This window comes from Geotrypetes seraphini, chromosome 14 (assembly GCF_902459505.1).
Source record: "Geotrypetes seraphini chromosome 14, aGeoSer1.1, whole genome shotgun sequence".
NCBI classification, from domain to species: Eukaryota; Metazoa; Chordata; class Amphibia; order Gymnophiona; family Dermophiidae; genus Geotrypetes; species Geotrypetes seraphini.
Genome location: NC_047097.1, coordinates 47621477 through 47635517, shown reverse-complemented (window position 1 = coordinate 47635517; position 14041 = coordinate 47621477). Strand labels below are relative to the sequence as shown.

Sequence of the window (14041 nt, the reverse complement as noted above, 5' to 3'; positions counted from 1 at the left end):
AAGTACTGTAATGAAATGAACTGTGGGAGATAAGATTAAAATTGAATTGATTCAGATAATACTTGTTTGTATTAAATATTTAATAGCTGGTAGTAAATATGCATGAGTCAGATTTGCATGCCTGTCACCTCCATGCTATGAAAATCTACATCATGGATTATTTCCTCTTATATGACAGTATATTTCCAGCATTTTCCAGTTTGTCATAAACGTAAAGGAACCCATCAACTTAGCAGGCTGTAGATTTCACAATATTTTCTGAGGGTAACTTTATAAACATTTTTGCAACAGGCGTAAAGTATGTACCATGACATGATGGTACATACTTTGCTAGTAGGCTTGTTACACATGTGAAGTTGGGCACAGAATGGACCGAGTTCACAAGTACGCGTACAGATGGTAAAATATGCTAATCTGTATACATACAGCCCAGATGTGGACATTTACACCTACAAGACTGGCACAATTACTGCTGCTGACCTTGGTATTTTATAAAGATATATAAGTATCTATGGAGGGCTATAAGATAGCACCCAAGTGGGAGCTACCTGCCCTCTTAAATTACTCCCTTTATATATGCTGGATTAGGAAGCGTTTGAGTGTGGAGGCTGGGGTGGAAAGCAATTGCTCTTACCACGTGAGCTTTTGATTGTGGAAGAAAATGACTTCTTAATTAAAAGTTCTATCTCCTTTGAATTTAAAGTACTATGTAATGATAGTATTCCCTCATTGTTATTCATTTCATCCTGTACAAATCCTGAACTGCCTTAAAGGCAAAGTTTAATCATCACCAAATGGTCACTTCAGCTTTAAATCGAGTACTTTTTTTTTTTTTTCTAAAGGAGTATACGGTGCAGCTAGATACTGTGTAGTAATAGGTTTTATGAAATCCATTGAAAACTGCTTTGTAGAAATCAGTGACCCATGTTGGCTAAAAGCTCTATGAAGCTCTTGAAGCTCTGATAACCGCTTCCTGTTTCCCTCCAATGATGATAGGTGGAAACAGGAAGTTGCCCCTCAGTGCTTTATGTCAAGGTCAGTGATGACTGACAGTATGTCAACTGCTGGAAGCTGATCATTCCAGTTGTACGATAGTTTAACATATTCTAGAGCTGATTTGTTTTGTCATAAGCTCTTTGAAGATTACAAAGATTTATTTTCCCACCTGTTCACAGGTATTCTGGTTGATAGTTTGTCCTCCAAGCCCCTTACCTTGTTTAAACGCAGACTGAAAACCCATCTTTTTGATATAGCCTTCAATCCATAACACTACTCCCCACTGCTCACCAACCCAGCCAGGAGTGAGGATTTTTTCTAGGGTTCAGTTGGTGTAAATCCGTGCACCTAAAAGTTAGATGTGGATCCTGGCACTAAGGGCTATTCTATAAAACGGCGCCCAATCCAAAGTGCCGTTTATAGAATAGAGCTTAGCACTCTCTTTTTGTGCTGATTTTTCAGCACCATTTATAAAATTTGGTCTTAAATGTATTTGCTCTTTTTTGACATACATGGATGCACCTCCCCTCCCCCACCCCCCAACCTCTGTTTCCTCCTCCTTTCAGTCATTGTAAAACAGCCATTCTTTTGGTATAAATATGACTACATTTGCATTTTGTAGGTGTGGGAATGCAGAGCCTTTGTCCCCCACATACCTGGTCGCACATTTCAACTTGGACTGCCCCAGCAGACCTACTCGCAGAGTCCACATGTTCACCCATCCATCAATAAAGGCCTGACGATACAAAAAGATACCTAGACAGAACACTTGCTTACCAAGCAGGCCAAATGAACAACTGGCTGAGCAACTTAATAACGCACTTTTCATCCTATCTAAGTTTAAGAAAACTAGTAAAAACAAACTTCTTCAACTGATTTGTAACCTAATTGTTCCCATTGCCCTATTGCTTTACTCCATCTGATTTTTACCACGATCTCTCATTCCCGCTCTGTTCTCTGCCTACATGTATTGATGTCTGTCCAGTGCCCCTATTCTCGCTGATTGCAGCAATTTCCCAGCCCTCTTATCCCTGTATCCGCTTCATGTACTTTAAAACCTTACTTTGTACCTATCTTCACTGATTGTCCAGCTCCTCTTATTGTAAACCACCTCGAACTACTACGGCTTTGGCGGTATATAAAAATCAAATTATTATTATTAACTATGGTTTCTGCTGATGTTTTGCTATTCCAGTTGGGTTTACGGTTGAAATCAATGAAACGACAGGTTGTAGAAGCGGAAGAAGAAATAGACAGATTGGAAAGTGCCAAAAAAAAGCTTCAGAGGGATTTGGAAGAACAAACTGACGTCAGTGAACAATTACAGAGCCAGCTTAATGCTGCAAGGAAGGACCTCAGGTGAGAAGTTTGGAGCAACCCCTCTGCATGCCAGGTTGCCACCGATGATTCATTTTAAATGGATTGTAGGATGTTTTGCTATTTGGAATTGCTAGATATAATGTATTTAGTGCACATGATATCCTCATCCTTTTGAATGGACATGTCACCCAGCTGATTTTCCTGATCATTTTTTTCTTTCTTTCTTTATTAGCATTTTCCATTTTAATTAAAGAATTGCAAAAGGAAAATAAGAAATCATGAATTACAAATCCAAATTAAGGAAATAAAATCACATCAAGCCCACATTAAGGGTGGAAATATCCAGAAATACCAAGTAAAATAAGAAAAATATAATAAAACGAGAAAGTATACAATTTCATCGCTAGCAGGAGAATACTAAGGGCTCCTTTTACAAAGGTGTGTTAAGGCCTTAATGCGCAGAATAGCGTGCGTTAAATTGCCGCACACGCTAGACCTTAATGCCAGCATTGAGCTGGCGTTAGTTCTAGAAGCGTAGCGTGGGTTTAGTGCGCGCTAAAATCCTGCGTGCACTAAAAACGCTAGCACACCTTAGTGAAAGGATCCCTAAATTTGCTTAACCCCTAATATCCTACATGGAAATATTTAATTGGAAACTGAGGCCTTGTCTGCAAGAAAATTTTTCAAATGCATTGGATCAAGAAAAACATAAGAATTTTCTTTATAAGTATCAAGACATTTACATGGAAATTTAAAAAAAAGGATCCTCCAATCACCAAAAACTTAAATTTAAATAAGAGGAAGTTCTTCCTACGCAGTTGCATAGGTCTAGAGACATCAGGAAATACTAAAACAGATTGTCCATAAAACGGTACATTTTTCTTCTTAAAGTAAGTTTTTAATACCAAATTTTTTTGTTCTACTCTATTAAAAGAGATTAATAAAGTAGCCCGCTTAAGAACAGTCTCCTGGGATGACTTTAGGAAATACTGTAGTTAGATCTAGACTATCTGGAAAATTCAAATTATCCATTTCACCTTCAGGTTTTTCCTGAATAATTCCTCTAGGAAAATAGTAAACATTAGAAAGATCTTCATCCTTTATTGTTAAATCGAGTACCTCCAGGAGATAAATCTTAAGAAATTCCTTAGGTGATAGAAAATGTATAACAGGAAAATTAAGCATTATCACCCGCTAATTAAACAAAATGTTATAATTGAGTACTGCCCTGCTCCCAGCTAGCTACTCCTTGCCATCCAACTAGCAAACTTTTCCGAGGGCTCCTTTTACAAAGCCACGCTAGGGCCTTAACGTGCGGAATAGCATGCGTTCAATTGCCGTGCACGCTAGCCGCTACCGCCTCCTTTTGAGCAGGTGGTAGATTTTCGGCTAGCGTGCGCTAATCCGGTACGTGCGCTAAAACCTCTAGCGCGGCTTTGTAAAAGTAGCCCTAAAATGGGTTGTAGAAAAAAAAAATTCTTATTTTCATATATACCTCAATATAGTAGTGTAATACTTTTTTTTTTCCAAATCTTTATTCATTTTAATACATACATCAAGTGTACATTAAATACAAACTATCTTGCAGAATAAATATTTGCTTCACCACCCTTCAAGGCAATTTAGAGAGCATAGAACTGTAACATATAGAAATACAAACCAAAAACATATAAATGACAATAAAATATATAGAAAACCAAGATCATATCTAAACATCAACCAGCCAGAATCCCAGCCTCTCTTTGTAATAGCTTATCTCACATGCATGCTCAAAACCAAAGTTTGTAAGCCTTTCTTATTTTTAGGAAAGAATGATTCCTGTTATAAAAACCGGTAGAAAAAGTTCCAAAAGGATGGAGTGAGAAATGTGCAGTGGTCTCAAATCAGATCAAATTCAATTCTGGAATTCAACCCTTGAATCTATTATTAATTCTAAAATACCTTTAATTTCTAAAACTTTACCCATACGTAAATTAAAAAACCCTTGGTACTCCAAAGATTTATCTTTACTAAAAAGACAACTTCGTGCCTCAGAAAGGAAATGGCGCGCTTCCAAAACTCCACTTCATCTCCAACAATTCAATGATAATGCCTCTTTTTATAAAAATAAAATTTCTCAAGCAAAAAAAAACATATTACAACAACAAAATCCAAAAAGCCAATAATACATCGGTTCTATTTAATATCTTAAAATCCATTAATCCAGAAACAAAAAAAACAACCACTAAACTAAAATCGACTCTAACAGCTCAAGAAATAGCAGATTATTTCTGCCATAAAATCTCCACTATTCGACAAAATTTCACTAACAATACGCCAAATACACCTGTATCAGAAGATGCAAGTAATAATATTCCTACAGCGAAATGCATTAATTTCAGAACTCCTTCTTTAGGAGAAATAGAAGGACATCTTAAAAACATTAACCTAAAAGAAATCATTCCACCATTTTATCTAAAGAAGTTTTTTTCTCACCTTGGCCCTTTCATTCTTTCTCTTATTCAAAACAGCTTTCTCTCTGCAACCGTTCCTATTTCTTGGAAAACCTCAATTGTCATTCCTATTATAAAGAATTTCAAAAATAGTCAAGATGACACATCAAACTACCGACCAATTTCCAATTTGCCATTTCTAATGAAATTATCCGAAAAATTAGTCTTTGATCAACTCTCCGACTTTATCGAATCCTCGAATGCCCTTCACCCCAACCAAACAGGTTTTCGAAAACATCATAGTACAGAATACTCGATGATCGGTCTTATAACAAATATCCATTATTACCTCGACCATCACAAATCAGTCGCCCTTTTCTCATTAGATTTATCAGCCGCTTTCAACACAATTGATCATAAACTTTTATTAAATCGGATGCAATCACTAGGCATAGGCGGTCAAGTTTTACAATGGTTAACTTCATTTCTATCTGACCGTACTTCACAAGTCAAATTTAACGATGTTTTTTCTTCAAATTATTCCTCAACCTATGGGGTGCCGCAAGGATCAATATTATCTCCTCTCTTATTTAACATTTTCTTATCACCTCTTCTTACTATTTCTCAATCACTTGGCTTTACAACTTTCTCCTATGCAGATGATATACAACTCATACACCCCATAGACCCAGAAAAAGATGAAGAAATACAAGCCATTAACAAAAAACTAGAAATAATAAAAAACTGGTTAAATTGTAACAAACTGGCACTAAATATACAGAAATCTAAGACCATGCTTTTCACCTGGAAAGCAAATCTAATACCAATATCACCATTTATTCTAAACAATCTCCCTATAGAATCTGTATTTAAACTGAAAATTCTCGGAGTAATAATTGACGCAGACCTATCATTTCACAGTCATATTAGCGAAATAGTTAGATCATGCTTCTATAGACTACGTCTTATTCGATCAATTTCCACCTTTCTTGACTCCAAATCTATCAATATTCTGATTCATTCTCTTATCATATCTAAACTAGATTATTGTAACTCCCTCTTCATTAATATAACCCAGAAAGAAAAAAGACGACTTCAGATAATTCAAAATACCGCAATAAAATTAATTCACAAAGCTAAAAAATATGATCAAGTCACTCCACTACTGATTAAATCACATTGGCTACCCATTTCCCACCGTATTACTTTCAAAATTATACTCTTAGTACATAAAACTCTGACTTTCAATGAACCGCAATTTATTTCTAAAATGATCATTCCATACAACTCCGTACGTTCTTTACGATCATCGGCTTCGAACTTATTATCTATCCCCTCCTTGAAAATTATTGGAATAAGAAGAAACGACATATTTTCCGTTATGGCACCCACGTTATGGAACTCATTACCAAATTACATAAGAATAGAAAAAGACTTACAAACATTTAAAAGACTTTTAAAAACATTTTTATTTCAAGATGCATTTGAACACATGATATAACACACATAATTTTTATACTTTTTATTACAAATATTGGACTTTTCAAATCCCCTCACCCCGTATTGTGTTTTCCCTTTCATGTAAATTTCAATAGATAAAAATGATGTAACTTTTCCCTTCTTTCCTGCCTAGTCATGTTATTCTTTGACCTTAAATGTATTGTATTGACTGTTCCTTAAAATTTTTATACTGTTTTAAAATGTCTGTAATAAGTCTAATCTGTCAAAATTATATGTGAAACCACTATCTGTGGCTTTTAGAGTGTACATCGCCTAGATATTTCGATAGGCGATTCATAAAATGCTAATAAACTTGAAACTTGAAACTTGAAATCCAAGGGAACAGCGAGTAGAGAGGATTGTTGGTTTCCCATATAGTACCAGATTAAATGCAATGTTGAGAAACTAGTAATAAAGAAACACACTTAAACCTTTTGGCTCCTACCACAGTCTTTACTGCAATATTCTAAATTAGCTGTAGTTATTTCAAAGAAACAAATGGGTGGTCATTGTAGATTGAGTTATGGTAATCTATTGTAGCATAATTTAAGATCATCTTTAGATAGCCGTGCCTTAATTGCTCATATCCTCCAGTGTGCTTAAAAGGGCACTAGAGCATTAAATTGAGATGGAAAAAAAAAAGAGAGGAATGTACAGTAATTGACAGCAGGAGCATAGCCACATGTGGGGATCCAGAGGGCCTGGGCCCTTCCCAATTTTGGTTCAGGCATCTGGCTGGTAGGAGTCCCCAAATCCCACCAGTGGAAGCACTCCTCTGTTTATAGCCTGCATGTTCTATGAGTGGCTGCCGCCACGCTGGGCCTCCCCTTCCACGCATGCTCTATTTCCATGCTGAGGGTGGGGGAACAGGGGCTGCAGACCACAGGTGGAGGAGTGCTTCTGCTAATGGTGCTTGGGGACCCTGGCAGCCCAGGTATGTGGGGGTCACAGGGGATGAAGAGTGGCTGCAGGGCAGGACAAAATTTTGTGTACCCCTACTTTGTGTTCAGGCCTCAACAGGACCCGATGTCTGACTATGCGCCTGATGAAAGCCTAAAGAACAAAAAACAATTACGAAGAGGAAAGGGTACTATAAACAGGAGGAAGGAAAGTATGGGGAGCTTGATGAAATCTTCAGATCCTAAGTTAAGAATTTGCTCCTGACTCCCTATGACCTTGAATTATAGGATGTTGTGGATGAGGATCTTTTCGCATACACGTTCAGCCTTCTCGTTATTAAATAAAATTATACATAGATATAAATATATAATATATATAAATATATGAAGGCTGATTTTTGAAAGAAGTTGATTGACCTAAGAACCTACAATTTGGCAAAATTTCAAATGCATTTAACCCCCTGTTTTACTAAGGTGTGCTAAGCGTTTTAGCGCATTAGCGTTTAGTGCGTGATTAGCACACGCTAAAAGGCTTAGCGCTCTTCAATAAAAGGACCCCATAGTCTCCTAAAGGAGCCCTAAGTCTCCTAAAGTATTAGGTTGAAAATTCATCAAACTTAAGGGTCCTTTAATTAAAGTACATTAAGCTGTTAATATGCGGTTTAGAGTGCATTAACAGCAAACAAGTGCAATATCCGCTTTTGTAGTAATTTTGATGTTGCCACACACTAAACTGCAGATGAATAACTTTTTTTGGCTAGGGGGCAGAGCTAGGTGGAGAATGAACATGGAGATGTTTCAGCAGTTAATGCGCAGCACTTACTGTGAGTTAACTGAGTAATGCACAGCATGGGACCACTTAGGACCATATTCTATAAATGGCGCCACTAGGTGCCCTGATTGCAGCCGCTTAGTGACGCCTAAATTCGTGATCCATGCCTAACTTTTATTTTTTAATTGGTGTAATTGACCACGCCGGTTTTCAGCCAGTCTACTCTTGATCAAGACCCTGGACCTCCTCCAAGAGATCTTGCAGTTAAATGGTTACACATGACTCTGTCATCTTCACTACAATAGGCAGATATAAGAGATTTCAGCAATGAGATGAAGTTGCAATTGGTTCAAATGGAGGCTTCATCAAAGTGGAAAGTACATCATTGAGGTCCCAAGCAACAGGAAGAGGCTTGATCAGCGGTTTGGAATGAAATAGGCCTTTCATAAATCTAGAAAAAATAGGGGTTTATTGTTCAGAGGTATGGGAAAAGCACTGATAGCACTAAGATGCACTCTTACTGAAGTAGTCTTAAGACCAGAATTGGACAGATATAAGATGTAATCCAGAATTGATGAGAGAGGACATGAGTCTGGAGGTAAAGCTTGAAATGGTAATAATGATGAGTGAACTGTTTCCTGGAAACTTCTATGATGGCTGTTACTAGAGCAGAGAGAGTGCAATCATGTACATGCTGAGAGAGAGTTATCAGGCTATGAGAGATAGCAAATTCAGATTGGGATGAAGAAGGGATCTGTTGTTCTGAGTCAGCAAAGTCGGGAAAATTTCCAGTGGAATGGGAGCTCGGATCCCGAGTTGAAAGAGAAGTGGAAACCAGGTTTGTCTCGGCTTGGAGCTATTTGAGTTTCAGCAGTCTTTTGGATGAGAGGAATTTGGAAGGACTGCATAGAGAAACTTGTTTGTTCAGTCCAGGAGGGAAATATCTGTCTCCAGACGATGAGGAGCGTATAATCTGGAACAGAATTGGGGAAGTTTGTGATTGCTTGATGATGAAAAGTTTCCTCATATTGAGAAGATCTGACATAACACTGACGATTAGAGACCACTCCTGAGGTTGAAGGAATCTGCTCAGCCTGTCAGCTAGAGTGTTTTGTTTGCCTTCTAAAAAGACAGCCTTGAGAAAGATGTTTTGCAGAATTGCCCAATTCCAGATCTTGATAGCTTCTTGGCATAGTACCACCTTGTTTGTTTATATAGTACAAAGCTACTTGGTTGTCTGTCTGGATCATTATTACTTGATTGAATAGACGATCCTGAAAGGTGTGAAGAGTGTTATGAATCGCTCATAGCTCCAGAAGATTGATATGCTGCATAGTCCAAGTGCCTTGAATGTGTAAGCCATCTTGATGAGTTCCCCATCCTAGCCCGGAAGCATCCATTGTTAATATCTTTTGGCATGGAGGAACATGAAAGAGTAGGCCCCTGGACAGATTTATTGGCTTCTGAATCAGATACGGCAGACATCTTTGATGCTCCATATGAGGACCTGAAAAGTTTCTCGTTCTGGAGCTGTCTGACCTTCAAAGATCTTTTTTGTAATTGGGAACAGTACTTACAGGTCTTAACCTAGTGGTCAGGTCCCAGACACTGGAGGTACCAGTTGTGCGGATCAGTGCCTGCTATACTGGGTGCACCGCTTGAAGCCACTAGAAGGCCTAGACATTGAATGAAAACTGCCGATGCCAAGACAAAGGACTCAGTGGTGCTGGGGAGGTCGAGTAGGTGAAAGCTCAAAAATATGTCGACTCTCGCAACCTGAAAACAGACTACACGGGACTAGAAGGCCCAAAAAATTGAAAGAAACAAAATTTAAATAAAGAAAAAATTAAAAAAGAATGATATACTGAGAAAAATAAAAATGGGAAGGTCTAAAAGAGAAAAGCTGACTCACTTTGGAGCATTTAAAAAAAAAACCACAACTCAGCTCTGCGGAAAATGAAGAACTGATGGTCCCACGAGCCGATGTTGAATGGGAAGGCACAGGCACATGTGCGGTATGGGCAATCTTGAGACATGAAGAAGTTTAAAGTGACAGTACACTTTTGCACTGTCCGTACCAGGCTCTGTGGATGACGTCACCCATCTGTGAGGATATACTGCCTGCTTGTCCTGGGATAAAATAAGTATCCCACAAAATCCTCAGCTGTGCTGAATGCAATAAATTGCCATAACACAGCTGAGGCCACAATAATGTCTCTATTCTGGAGTGGATTATCATGTCAGACTGGGAGAGTTTTCAACTATGCACCAGTTTGTTCCTCTTTCTGATGTGTAGGAGGATTACCAATAGTTTAATTATTATCCGCAGGCTTAAAATGTTACAGCCATTTGGGAGTAAGAAAACAAGGCATGTAATTAAAGGAATATAGTAAGGAAGTTATCAATCTAATAGCCATGCTGACCTTTTAAATTATTGTATCTCACATGAACATGCCAAAGAATGTAGAAGTCATGCTGTATTTTCACTGTTTACAATAAATTTGCTAGAGACTTCCTTAAATATAATAGCATTAAAGTCCCCTTCAGCGCATGCAAATCTGTCCCAGAGAGATTTTGTGTATCCAGAAAACCAGTCTTGCTAAGGGGAGAAACATTGCTCTAGTGAAAGGTGGATCATCCTTGATGTCTCTTATCCTGTTCGATAGATACTCCACTGTTTCTTCTTAAATTTAGTTCATGGTGTACTATGCAATTTAGGTCACCATGTACTATGCATTTTTCTGTAGAACACAGAATTGGAAAAACTTTAGTATATCTGACCCTGTGTGGTAATTACCTTCAGAATAGGTTTCTGACATTATCACCTTTGAAGACAGTATAGAATGAAAAGAAATACTGTAGTTGGCCTGGAAAGTCGCTTTCTACATCACTTTTTAATTCCCCCACCCAGTTCTTTCTCAAGTTTTTCACTGAAACCTGCACCTGTTTTATAGATAGTCTTTGTCCTCCATTATCTTCTATTCTGTCTGTCATTATGTATATGCTTTGCTGTTTGCTTGATTCATTTAGAACTGGGTTCTTCTTTCTATGTTCTGTTTGGTTTCTAAACTTCAAACCAGTCTCAAAACTTACTTCTTTCCCCATCTACTTTAGATGTCAGGAAGTATCAAGAGTGAAGAGTAAAACAGGTCACATGTTTATATTGAAACATTCAGGCCCGGATTCTGTAACCGATGCCGTTGTTGCCTGCCGATCACGTGTCAAATCATGCAATGACAACGGGTACAGAATTGCGCCTCCGGCAAAGGTAGGTGCCAGAAATGTAGGCCATGGTTTTCCAGGCCTACATTTCTGGCATCTACCTTTGATGTGAATTGCTCCTCCATAGGCGCTTTAGGCCGCCTAATGCTACTTCTAGCATTAGCCACACCCACAATCAAGTTTCCAGTTCAAGTTTATTAAAATTTGATGAAACACTAATCATAAATTCTAAGCATTTAACAATTAAAAAATTAAAATGGGGAACAATTAACATACTTGTTAATGACAAGACGTAACTTACATGAAAACAAAAGGATGATAGAGGATAATACAATTTTAAAAAGAAAAGTGTACAATTAGGGTTAAAAACAAGAGGGCAATGGGAGAAATCATATCAATATTGAATGTGATTAATACAGAAATCGTCAAGGGTGGACCCAGAGATCATTTAGCATTCATGTGCATCTTTAAAGAGGAAACTTTTAAGGTTTCCCTTAAATTTATCTAAATTTTGCTCAGACCTTAAATGTGAAGGTAACAAGTTCCAAATTGTAGGGGGCTATAGTTGCGAATGAAGAAGCCCTATGAGTACTAATGATTTTTAAAGATGGGACGTGAAGAAGGTACGATTCCAGTTCTGATTGTTTAAGTGCTGGTAGGCGCCTTGAAACTCAGTAAAAAAAAATCATTTCAATGGTGGGGGTTTTTTTTGTACTGAGCTTGGGTGCCTACTGGCGCTTAAAAAATCGGCCCCAAATTAGAGAATCTGGGCCTCAGTGTTTGGTATACAGAGCGAGCATTCCTCTGTAATAATGGATCTCTCCTTGAAATTCTTCCAGCTATAGTTGCATTAGCCTGTGATCTTGAGATCTAATCAGTACCTTTCCTCTAGTTATAAATGCTTTTTTCCCCTCTGACCTTATTTACAGCAGGCGCAGGAATTCACCAAATAAAATGTTGAATGACCTCGAGGAGGATGATGACGATTTTAGTACAGATGGAGACAGCCTCTACAGTGTACCTTCTGTGTATAAGTTCTCAAAGGACAGTGGTCTGATCAGCTGAACTGAATTACCTTCTCCATGTCTAGTTCTACAAAAGTAATTTAAGAAACCCTACATGTTTAAAGAATGCAGATGTAAAGAACCAAAACCAGAAACGGATTTCAGAACACTGGAACTTTGACCTTGAAATATCATTTCCATAAGTGCCCTTGCTTTTTCTCAGCAATACAGGAGAATAATGTAAGCTGTTTGTGTACTGGAAATACAGCTATTATACAATCATATATTTAGACATGTAATTTGTATATTTATATTCTATATTTAGAAATATGTAAAAACATAGGGATACACCTCAATTTGGACAGCTGTTCAGGCCACAGTTAAGTGATATAAAGGTTAAATGAAATGATCTGAATTTTACAAAACCCTTCAGTGGTGACTATTGCTATAACATTCTGACCTCTGACATCTCAGACAACTTAATAGCTGTAAGTAAAGGGTATTGATATTTAGGTTGTATATATTTTACTATTGACATTTTTTAGTGTCATATTTTATTAAATCTAAATATTTTAAAAATCAGGTCTGTATTGTACATCAAGGCCAATGTATATTCCAGAGTTAGTAGGTCTCTTTTTTTATCTTTTTATTGTAAAATATTGAAGGGATGTAGCAAACACTCTTCACTATCCCAACTCCAAGACGTCGTCTGAAATTATTAAATCTGAATGACTGAAATGTAGACTTAAAACAAAATGCCCTGTCTATAATCAAACAAAAATTTAAATAGTATTTATGAGAGAGCCTCACAGTTGTAAGGAATTGTAGTAATGTTACCAAGATCAAGATACAGAGCAGACTTTGGGTTAGACATAGATCAGATGAAAGCTCCATTTTGAAGACTATAATCGGCAAAATGTAAATAAAAATGTAAATGAAATAATTTTCTGCTTAATGTTTTCACCTTACACAGAAGTTTCCACCTATGTCTTTGGGCTTCTAGCTCACTGAGAACTGACCTTTGCATCTCTCACAAAGCCGCAGTAGCGATTCCTGGCATGGCAAATGGAACGAAGCTCATTCGGTTTCTAAGGGCTTCGTCACATTTGCCATGCCGAGAATCATTTTCGTGGCTTTGTAAAAGGGGGCTCTTTGTTAGGCAACAATGCCATGAGCTATAATAATAATAATACTTATTTTATAATGCTACTGGGGCTGTGCAGTGATAAGCATTCACAGATAAAGTGGCCCTGCCCTGAAGAGCGAAGTCAGGTTCTCTGGGCTTCATTCTGTATAGGACGCTTGGTCTCGGCAGCCACCTAAGCGGCTTTTGAGAATTGCACATGAGTGTCCTGTACAGAATTGCATCTATCCTAAGAGACAGACGCCTTACCCCGCCTAACCACCCCGATTCTCTAACCAGCATCCATGTCACAGGTGCCATTTAGAGAATCGCGTTGCTGCTGAGGTGATCGCAGCAAGGGAATCTCCCTGCTGCGATTAGCTGAGCAGCAGCAGCAGGGAACCCCCCGAACCCCACCACAAGTCAGCCAGTAGGAGGGATGCTCACTCCCTCCTGCCACCACCCCGAATCCCTCACACTGTCTGTGGCAGGAGGGATGCCCACTCCTTCCTGCAGGGACCTCCCCCTACCCCATGAAACTCTGACCCTCACCCACCAAAGACCACCCGGACCCCCCTGTACCTTATTATGGAAGGCCGGCCAGAGGGATGCCTACTCCCTCTGGCTGGCAGGCCTTCCTCTCCAGAATGGCAGGTCTTCCCCTTCCTGGTGCATCCTGGCCCAGGCGCCTAAGTCCCCTCCCTGTAAAACCTGTAAAATTATTGAAATTTTAAGTGGCAGTTTTTTGCCTATGAGGGCATGAACTGAGTTGC

General features: G+C 38.4%; 1 protein-coding gene across 4 annotated transcripts in view; it reads left to right on the top strand.

Moving 5' to 3' along the window:
- The window catches only part of CGNL1 (cingulin like 1), a 289781-nt gene extending 276695 nt beyond the window's left edge, over positions 1-13086 (top strand). For all 4 annotated transcript variants that reach the window (XM_033919889.1, XM_033919891.1, XM_033919892.1 and 1 more), the window contains 2 exons: positions 2192-2355; positions 12071-13086. In XM_033919889.1, coding sequence (XP_033775780.1) covers positions 2192-2355; positions 12071-12206 — 300 coding nt within the window. In that variant the 3' untranslated portion in view covers positions 12207-13086. The remainder of the gene's footprint in view (positions 1-2191; positions 2356-12070) is intronic.
- The last annotated feature ends 955 nt before the right edge of the window (positions 13087-14041 follow it).